Here is a 10,800-nt window from a genome sequence, read left to right as displayed (position 1 = left end):
TAGTAGTCCACAACCACGATGCTTCGAGGGAAAAAAGAATGATGCAATTGGCAACGCTTTGGCAGCGACAAGGAAGGTGCGGTGGCAGCGGCTACGACGCAAAGGCAGTAACGGTAGAGACTTCGCAAGGGTAGCAACAGTGTGGTGGAAAATTGAACAATGTTTCTACACTAGTAAGTAAATGAACCGATGAAATATAAATTTAAAGGTATTATGTTAAAACCTAAAATTTAGATAAAACTAATTAATAGTAAATGAACTAAGAAAGTATAAATTACAACGTACATAAATATATTAAAACTGTCAATATTTAGTGATACACTTCATAACTTCACCTTTTCAAACATTCATGGTTGTTTAACACTTTAAATTTCACACTTTCACAGTATATGTAATAGAGGAATGTATTTCGTCATCAATTAGGTGGAACTACACAACTTTTTTATATTTATTAACACATAAATATACATAGAAAACAAAGACACCTTCATCTTCATCGCTTTATGCCTTCAAACTCTTTATTACTGCAATATTGGAGTCGGTAAATCAAACTCAACCTAGACAAATTATAAAAAACAACTATTTTACTTTTATAACAGTAATTAAGATTTGAGTTTTAATTTTTTAGGTAGTCAAAAATTGTTTTTCTTTTTAGTTTATTATTTTTTTTTCTGGTTTAGTTATCCTGTTTGTTATTATTTTGTTTTCATGTGATTTTTGTTGTTAGAATCTTGTGTCTCTAAGTAGGAGGAAGAAGTGCAACATATATATCTCAAGCTTCCAACTATTCTTCCATACTCAATACGATCAACCGTAATTTCTTCTGGTTCCTTTTCAAGCTCCAGCCCCACTTATGCTGGTTTAACAACTGAGTTACTTATGTGCATATCAAACTTCTTTAGCACTTCTTATGCATACTCGTGACTCGTGCATAACAACTCCATATTCACTCTCCATGAAGTCTATTCCAAGAAAATAGCTTAGTCTTCCCAAATCACTCATTTCAACTTCACTCACCATTTTAGCCTTGAATTTTAAAATTAAATCTTCATTGCTACCTGTGACTAATAGATCATCTATAAATAAGCACACTATCAATTTTTCAGACTTTTCTCCCTTGTTTCTTTCACTAACATACACTCTATGTTTAGAGACACATTTTTCAAAGCCAAGACCACTCGTAAAACAATCAATTCTCTGATTTCATGCCTTTGGAGCCTATTTTAGTCCATAGATGGCCTTCCTTAGCCTATACACCATGTCTTTATGTTGTTTAACCTCAAAACCTTGTGCCTGCACTACATACACTTCTTCCTCCTACTTTCCATTCAAGAAGCAGACTTTACATCAAGTTGATGTAATGGCCAACAAAGTTGTGCTGCAACACACACCATCAATCTAATTGTTTCAATTCTGACAACTGGAGAAAAAACCTTTCCATAATTTATTCCAGCTTGTTGTAGAAAGCCTTTTCCTACCAGCTCAGCTTTATACCTTACAACTTCACCTTGTGGATTTATTTTAGACTTATAAACCCACTTTAGTGTTATTGGCTTCTTTCCAGCAGGAAGCTCTGTTAGCTCCCACGTGTGATTCCTCTTAATGGACTCAATCTCTTCCTTCATAGCTTTCATCCACTTTGTATCACCAGCTGCTTGTTCAAAGCTAATAGGTTTTGCTTCTACTATAAATGCATATTGCACATAATCCCCCTCAGTAGTCATGGCAGTTTCATAAGAGAGATCATAATCTCTTAAGTGAGATGGTAATTGTTAGCTTCTGGATGATCTTCTCACACTCACATTATTCCTCATACCCGTATCACTCTCCTCTGAATCACACTTCACTTCTATGTTAGCTTCTTTTGCGACTATTCTAGATTCTTCATGTTGGTTTTCATTTTTATCCAAGACTGAAGTTTCATCCATTACTACATCTCTCCTTACAATCGCCTTCCCTGTCTTGGGATCAAACAACTTATAGCCTCTAGTGGGATGATAACCAATCATCAGAAAGGGCACTCCTTTATCTTCTAATTTTCTTCTTAGTTGGTTTGGAATATGTTTGTAGCAGACTCAACAAAATACCTTCAGATGCTTAACATTTGGTTTATGTCCATTCCAGGCTTCTTCTAGAGTTATTTCTTTCAATCTCTTAGTGAGTGACCTGTTCAGAATATAGGTAGTTGTAACAACCATCTCTCCCCATAGAAACTTTGGAAGACACTTGCCTTTTAGCATACACCGTACCATGTTTAATAAAATTTTGCTCTTCCTCTTTGTTGTTCCATTATGTTCTAGAGTGTATGGAGGTGTGGTTTCATGAATGATGCCCTCACTTTCACAAAATCTCCTAAACTCTATAGAAGTATACTCTCCTCCTCCATTTGTTCTCCACAATTTAATCTTCTCTCAACATTTCCTTTCAACCATAGCCTTGGATTTTTTAAACACATCAAACACCTCACTCTTATGCTTGATGAGGTACGTCCATGCTTTCCTTGTCAAGTCATCAATGAATAGAGAAAAATACTTGCTGCCACTAGGAGTCTCTATCTGTAGAGGGCCATATATGTCTGAATATACTATTTCCAACTTGTTTTTTGTCTTTTACGGTGATTACTTCTTGAAACTACCTCTTGTCTGCTTGCATTGGACACACTCTCTCCACACTGTATCAGGGATCTGCATTAGTGGAAGTCCATTAACCATTGAATCTTTGCTTAGCCGAGACAAGTATCTAAAGTTCAATTGATCAAAACTCATGTTCCACAACCACTTTGCTTTATTTTTTGTCAGAGTGAAGAACTTATGGTTCACCGCATGCATCACAACACAAAATGTCCTGTTTTTGGAAAGATTTGCCTTAATAGCCATTTTCTTGTTTTGGTCAAAGACACTAAGGTAGTTATCTTCCATCTTCATCATGAATCCCTTTTGCAAAATTTAGCCTAGACTAAGTAGGTTTGTCCTTAAACCAGGCACATAAAGAACCTCTGTAATAATTACTTCCCTCACATTATATTTGCAAGCTCGCATGGCATTGATGTGTTCTTGTACTTTATCTAAGTACTCTGCCACAATATCACTTTCTTCCATGGTCAGGCACTCAAATTGTTGTCGTAGAGTCTGCATCTTCACCCGCTTATTCTTGTCACCATCTCCATAGGTTTTAATCAAGATATCCCAAATTTCTTTGGTTGTTTCAACCTTTGAAATTCGGTTGAAAATCTTCGTGTTCACACACTAGTAGAGAAGAAATTGTGTCTTGTTATCAAGCTTCTGAAGCCCTTTGTAGTTTCTTTCCTCCTCATTAGTGACTTTGGATCCCAATTCAAGCAATCCATCAAACATTACCTCTGCGACACAATCAATGTGGCTGACTCATTGAAACACAAGTCGAGATATACACTAACTCATGTCATATCTTTCATAGTTTTTGACTTCTTTGTAAGCCAAGTACCTCAAGCTCTGAAATCTGCTCATGCAAAAGAACAAATAAAAATATGAAATTAAATATGACATATTCACTAATTTTATTAATAATTACTTTTCATTAAAAAAGAAAAACTTAGTTGACTATATTTAAAAGAAGTTTTCTAACAACTTTCCTTTAATGACCTTCGAACCATTCCGAACTCATTTTTGAAGATTCAAGATGTCAACCAAATAGTTTACAGTCCTAAATAAATAATTTTTTCTAAGTTAAAATTCAAAATGTTTTCCTTCAAATAATATTATATCTTTCTTTTATCTCTAATAAATATCTTTACTTTTGCTCCTCAATTTTTTTTTTTTGTATTTCGTTCTTTATATTTTCTTAATTAACTTCACACTACATCGTATAACCGAAAGCATGCCATATAATATTTTCTTCACAAAAAAAAACAAAATATTAGACCACTAGACGGAGTCGATAGTCTTTAGGGAAAAAATATGAAACAATTTTTTTTTCTAGACACTGAAAGACAATAACAATTTTATATATCAAAGACTAAAGAAAAAAGTTGACAATATTTTAGACATAAAAAAAACATATTTAAATCAATTTAAAAAAGATTATATGATGAGCGAGAAACAATAGAGTAGTTTTAAGGTGACAAATAACAATTGGACCTTATCAATTTTCTTCCTACACCCCATTGTATTTTGCAATTGGATACCGGTGTAATAATGTGAAACAGAAGATTCACCTTGTTTGAAATTGTCAATATATTCTTAAAGATTAGTTATCCAAAACTTGTCACCATGAGAAACTATTTGGAGAAGATCACTCCAAATGTTAGCAGCTGAATCCATCCATATAATTGATTGTTTGATATTGCTGTCATGGAGTGAGTAAGCCATGCGATCACCATTTTGTTGCAACGCTTCCAAGCTTCATGCAAAGAATATGTGTCTCGTAGGCAGGGGAAGGTACCAAAAACAAATTTTTCTTTATTATTGGTTTCAAGAGCAACAAACACATCTTGTTTCCATTATTGATAGTTGTTGTCATCAAGTGTTTATGAAACAAGATTGAGAGCATGACTTTCTCCTGGATGCATAAAAAAAGGATTTGCTGGATTGGTGAGATGATCTGATTGACAAGTGGCCATTGAGAAACGAGAAAGGAGAAGAACAACGGAGCAAGACTAATCTGATGTCGAATATGGTTTCTCTAAAGAGCAATATGCAGCCCTTCTTGCTTTAATTCAACAATCACCACAAGTCTCTTCTACTCCCACTGCCATCCACCAATGCATTGTCCAAACATCAGTTTTTTTTTCCTTCTTTATCTTGGATTTTAGATAGTAGTGCTACGAACCACATTTGCCCGTCCAAATATTTCTTTCAAAACCTTAAACCTATTTCTCCCATTCCTATAAAATTATTCAATAAGCTTTTTATTACAACTAATTTCTCAAGAACTATAATCTTGAGCAAACTTGTTCTTCATAATACTCTTTATGTTCGTGAGTTTACTATTCCATTACTTTCTATTCCAAAACCTATTTCGTCAACTAATTGCCTTGTGATTTTTTATCAAAATCATTGTTCCATTTTGTAGACCAACAATTTTCAAATGATTGAAGCAGCTAGAAAGTATCACGACTTATTTTACCTTACTAGTGGTTGCATTATGAATAAATCAATTCCCAATAGTAGTTTATATTGTTCTGTTTTAGTTAATAATACTACTTGTAATTTGTGGCACATGAAACTTAGTCATCCTTCTAATAAAATTTTGCAAATTCTTGCTTCACAAAATTCTTCCATTACTTCATCTGTTGTTAATGCTTGTGATGCTTGTGCTTTTACCAAACAGAAATGTTTACCATACATTACTAGTATTACCAAATCTACGCACTTTTTTGAACTTATTCATGTTCATATTTGGGGCCTTCTTTTAGTGATTTCTCTTGATGGTTTTAAATATTTTCTAACCATTGTTGATGACTTCAGTCATTTTACTTGGATTCTTTTTCTCAAAAATAAAACTGATGTTCGCACATCCCTTCAGCATTTCATCCTTTTCATAGAAAATAAATTTCATGCAAGCTAAAGAAAGTTAGATCTGATAATGGCAAAGAATTTATGCTTAATGAATTTATCAAAACAAAGGTATTTCTCATGAAACCTCCTGTGTTACCACCCCTCAATAGAATGGGGTTGTTGAACAGAAGCATCAGCACCTTTTAAATGTGTGTCAAGCTCTCCTTTTTCAACCACGTTTACCTAATATTTTTTGGTCATATTCTCTTAAGTTTGTTGTTCATATTATAAATCGTTTACCTACTCCTTTTCTACAAAATAAATCACATTATGAAATTGTCTATTCCATCTAACCTGATTTTTCCAACCTTAAGGGTCTTAGTTGTTTATCATATGCTTCTTCACCTACTGTTGACAAAACTAAATTGGATTCCAGAAGTCTCATGTGTTTTCCTTGGCTTTAAATAAGCAACCAAAGGGTATGTTTTATACGATATTCAATCAAAATCCTCAATTGTATCCAGAAACCTTATTTTTCATGAAACCATTTTTCCTTATCGTTTGATTTCATCAGATGATTCTTCTTTTAATACTATTACTGATTTTTACTCTTCCAACAACAGTTTGTTTGATTTCACTTTACCTATTTCTCATAACACAAATTTTGCACCAAACACAGTTATTCCTGTCATTGAATTTGATTCTACTTAGGTTGAAGCCCTTAGTACAAGGCTCACTACTCGTGTTAGAAACAAGCCAAGATACCTAGATAGCTACTATTGTGGTTCTGCTTTAACTTCCTAACCCTTTTTATCTACTTTTTATCCTTTAAATCAATTTCTATCTTATACCAATTGCTTTCTGACCATATTTCTTTTTGTCACAAAATATCTGCACAAGGTGAACCGTCCTCTTATACTTAAGTTACTCAGAGTGATTCTTAGAAAGAATAGAGGCTAAATTAAATGTTTTTCACCGAAACTAGACTTAGACATTGGTTTCTCTTCCTCCTGGCAAGAAGACTATTGGATGCAGACGGGTTTACAGAATCAAACACAAACTAATGGCTCGGTAGAAAGGTTTAAAGCTCGTTTGGTTGCAAAAGGTTTCACATAAACCAAAGGCCTCAACTACTTTGAGACTTTCTCACCAGTTATGAAGTTAACTACTATTCGTATTGTGCTCGCTATAGCCACTGTAAATCACTGGTTCGTACACTAGTTAGACGTTGATAATGTTTTTCTTCATAGGGATTTACAAGAAGAGATTTACATGAAACCCCCATCTGGTCTTACTATTCCACATCCTAAATTTGTTTGTAAGCTTCATCGCTCTATTTACAGTATCAAACAAGCAAACCGAAATTGGAATCATAAACTCATTGCTGAGCTTTTTCTTTTAGGATATTCTCAAAGTACTGTTGATCAATCTATGTTTGTTAAATCTATTGAATCCTTAACTACAATTTTGCTTGTTTATGTTGATGATTTGTGTACTGTACCTAGCCAAGCCCAATCAAGTAAATAAGTACACACGTTAAAACCACATACCATCCAGCATCCGGACACAACCAGCACTAGCCATCTAGACAGGTAGCCGGCCAAAACCGACTACTTGCCTGGAAGGCTAACCCATTTCAATACACCCCTGGAAACTGCTTTAGGACCAGGCCCACTCATGGCCCAAGCTGGGGCCCAAGCTAGAGCCCAAGTCAAGGCCCAGCCCATGAAATGGTCGAACGTCATTAATGTCTATAAATACACGTGGACCCCATCATTTAAAGGTACGCATTCATTAATTGTTGATTTGACTCTTGAGAGCTTTGACTTACTTGAGCTTCGGAGATTCTTCTGCAGGTAACCCCTCCTGGGTTCAAGCCGGCATGTATCGAATGGGAAGAGGCCAACTAAGGAGATAGCGGACTACATAGTAAGGTGACGCTCGTGCCTAACTTATCTTATTTGTCCCTCTGCAGGAACAATTGGCGCCCACCGTGGGGCCGAGACGAACACCCTTAGTACCCGCTTTTCTCTGAAGATGGTTTCTACCCGCAGCAAAGCTAGAGCTAACAAGCAAGTTGACGCTGGTCCCTCTGGACCCTCTGGCGTCACCCCTGATTTGACCGCCATCCTAGACGGCCAGATGAAGATGCAAGAGGAACTTGCAAACCTCAAGAAACGCAACGCTGAAGAGATGGAAGCGCTCAGACAAGAGAACTCCCACCTCAGGAGGAAGATCGAGGCAGATGCCGACCTGAAAGGAAAAGCCAAAGAGACCTCTGAAGCTGTGAAGTCTCCGGCTTTCCAACCTACAGAGGAAGAAAGTGAATACAACCCCACCCCCCACACCTTCACCTCCACCCAACAAACCCCTCTCACTACCACACACCCCCAACACTTCCCACCAGGTCACCCGGGACCCACCGTACCCTCAACAACCCACGTTCCCCACAACATACCCACTACGCTCCATACCGCGTATATCCCACCCTACAACCCCCCATATCTTCCCACAACCCACATCCCCCCTCATAACATCACCTCCACCTTCCCTACCATGATCAACCACCCACTCCCATCCCACATTCTCCCCTCCCACCAGCCCAGACGCCGCCACCCATTCACAGACTTTATCGCTAACACCCCTCTCCCAACCCAGTGGGAACCATTCAACCTCGATCGCTACACTGGCGAAACTGATCCCGATGAACACCTGAAAGTTTACATCACGCATGTTGCTCTGTATACGTCCCATGACGCAGTCTTCTGCAAAGCCTTCCCCACAACACTAAAGGGCCCCGCCCTAGAGTGGTTCACTACCCTCCCACCCTACTCCATTGATAATTTCGACACCCTTTCCCACATGTTTTCCACACATTTCGCCGGCAGCCGCCCCCACCAAACCACCACCATGTCCTTACTGGGCATCAGACAGGAGCCTAATGAACCTCTCAGAACATTCATCGATCGCTACACTGGCGAAACCGATCCCGATGAACACCTGAAAGTTTACATCACGCATGTTGCTCTGTATACGTCCCATGACGCAGTCTTCTGCAAAGCCTTCCCCACAACACTAAAAGGCCCCGCCCTAGAGTGGTTCATTACCCTCCCACCCTACTCCATTGATAATTTCGACACCCTTTCCCACATGTTTTCCACACATTTCGCCGGCAGCCGCCCCCACCAAACCACCACCATGTCCTTACTGGGCATCAGACAGGAGCCTAATGAACCTCTCAGAACATTCATCGACCGCTTCAGTAAAGCAGCCCTTCGCACACCACACCTCAACCAGGAAATGATACTCCAATGCATGACCCTCACCCTGCAACCCGGACCCTTCGCCAACAACGTCTACCTTCACCCACCCACCTCCATGCACGAACTCAAGCTGCGTGCCGCTGACTATGTTCGCATGGAAGAAATGCAAACCCTTCACACTAAATTCTGCAACGACTATGCCGCCAACACCACCACCCCCAATCCCAACCTCGTACCCAATCCCACCCCACACCCTCACCCGCGCCCCGATACCCGTCCACGTGAACCCCGCCAACCACGTTTTACCAGATACGCCCCACTCACAGTAGCCCGCTCCCGCATCCTTGACGAAGCCCTCCAAGCTGACCTCCTCCCCCCCCCCCACGCAAAACGACCACCCCTCCTAACGCAGACATGACCAAGTACTGTCGATACCACCGCAATCACGGTCATACTACAGAAGAGTGCAAAGCGCTACAGGATAAGATCAAAGAACTGGTACGCGCCGGCCACTTTCGCCGCTTCATCCGCAGAGATGACCACACCTCCTCTCGAACCCACCACCCCCCACGACACGACCACAGACGACAACCAAGCGACGCTAACCACAATAACCAACCCACCCAACCCAATGACCAACATTCACAACCCGCCCACACCAACATCACCCCTGCCGACCCCCCCTTGCGAGGCACTATTAACACAATCTCTGGTGGCTTCGCAAGCGGAGGCTCCACCTCATCTGCCAGAAAGAAACACCTCCGCCACATACAATCTATCAACCACATCACCCAAACCCATCACATACGACGTATGCCCCCCATCGTTTTCACTGATGATGACTTTCACGGCCTCGACCACCAACAAGACGACCCCATGGTCATCACAGTTGAAATCGAAAACTATGCCGTTAAAAAAGTACTGGTAGATCAAGGCAGCTCAGTTGACATCCTCTACTGGGCCACTTACCAAAAATTGCAAATCCCTGACACCGCTATGATCCCATATGACGAGCCCATATACGGCTTTTCTGGCGAACAAGTCTCTACCCGGGGCTATATAGACCTCCATACCGTCTTTCGAGAAGGAACCCAAACAAAAACAATCCCAATCCGCTTCCTAATAGTCGACGCACCCACATCCTATAACATACTCTTGGGCCGTCCTTCCCTCAACACCCTCGGAGCAGTCGTCTCCACCCCCCATTTGGCCATGAAGTTCCCGGCACCATCCGGTGATATCCTAACCATCCACTGCGACCAACGTTTAGCACGCGAATGCTACATGGCAAGCTTAAGGCCCCAACTCCCAATCCAACAAACAAACCACATCCAACGACCACCTAATTCACGCATAGCCTTATCCGGCGAAGACCTAGATCCCAGAATAGGCCGAGATGCCCGCCTCGACCCAGTCGAGGATACAACCCCCCTGGAACTCCCCAACGGCCATTCTATCAACTTGGGCACTGGTTTAAGTCTTGACGAGCGTGCCACAATTACACCCATCCTTATAAACAACACGAATCTCTTCGCTTGGTCAGCCGCCGACCTCCCAGGGGTAGACCCCAACGTCGCGTCTCACAAGCTCTCAGTATACAAAGAAGCCCGCTACGTATCTCAGAAAAAACGCAAACTTGGTGAAGAACGCAGACAGGCAGCCAAAGTAGAAGCCGAGAAGTTGCTGAGCGCAGGATTCATTGATGAAGCGCATTACACCACCTGGCTCTCTAATGTTGTCTTGGTGAAGAAGGCCAATGGTAAATGGCGGATGTGCGTAGACTACACAGATCTAAACAAGGCATGTCCTCGCGACGCTTACCCCCTACCCAACATTGACCGACTTGTAGACGGCACGGCAGGAAATAAAGTACTTAGCTTTCTGGACGCATACTTAGGATATAACCAAATACCCATGGCCACAGCAGACATGCACAAGACCGCCTTCATCACAGATGATGCCAACTACTTCTACAGAGTCATGCCCTTCGGCCTAAAGAATGCTGGAGCAACCTACCAGCGGCTAATGGACAAAGTCTTCAGCCACCTCGCGGGACACTGTGT

General features: G+C 40.5%; 1 protein-coding gene across 1 annotated transcript; it reads right to left on the bottom strand.

Moving 5' to 3' along the window:
* Positions 1-1,328: 1,328 nt before the first annotated feature.
* On the bottom strand, positions 1,329-1,724 carry LOC114163612 (uncharacterized mitochondrial protein AtMg00820-like). Its single transcript, XM_028047917.1, has one exon. The coding sequence runs from the start codon at positions 1,722-1,724 to the stop codon at positions 1,329-1,331; it is 396 nt and encodes a 131-aa protein (XP_027903718.1).
* Positions 1,725-10,800: the final 9,076 nt, after the last annotated feature.

This window comes from Vigna unguiculata, chromosome 9 (assembly GCF_004118075.2).
Source record: "Vigna unguiculata cultivar IT97K-499-35 chromosome 9, ASM411807v1, whole genome shotgun sequence".
NCBI lineage: Eukaryota > Viridiplantae > Streptophyta > Magnoliopsida > Fabales > Fabaceae > Vigna > Vigna unguiculata.
This window is presented reverse-complemented; position numbering and strand designations above follow the sequence as displayed.

What these genes read in the sequence shown, in the direction of transcription:
- LOC114163612 (XM_028047917.1), bottom strand. Translation starts at nt 1,724, where the DNA reads ATGACTACTGAGGGGGATTATGTGCAATATGCATTTATAGTAGAAGCA.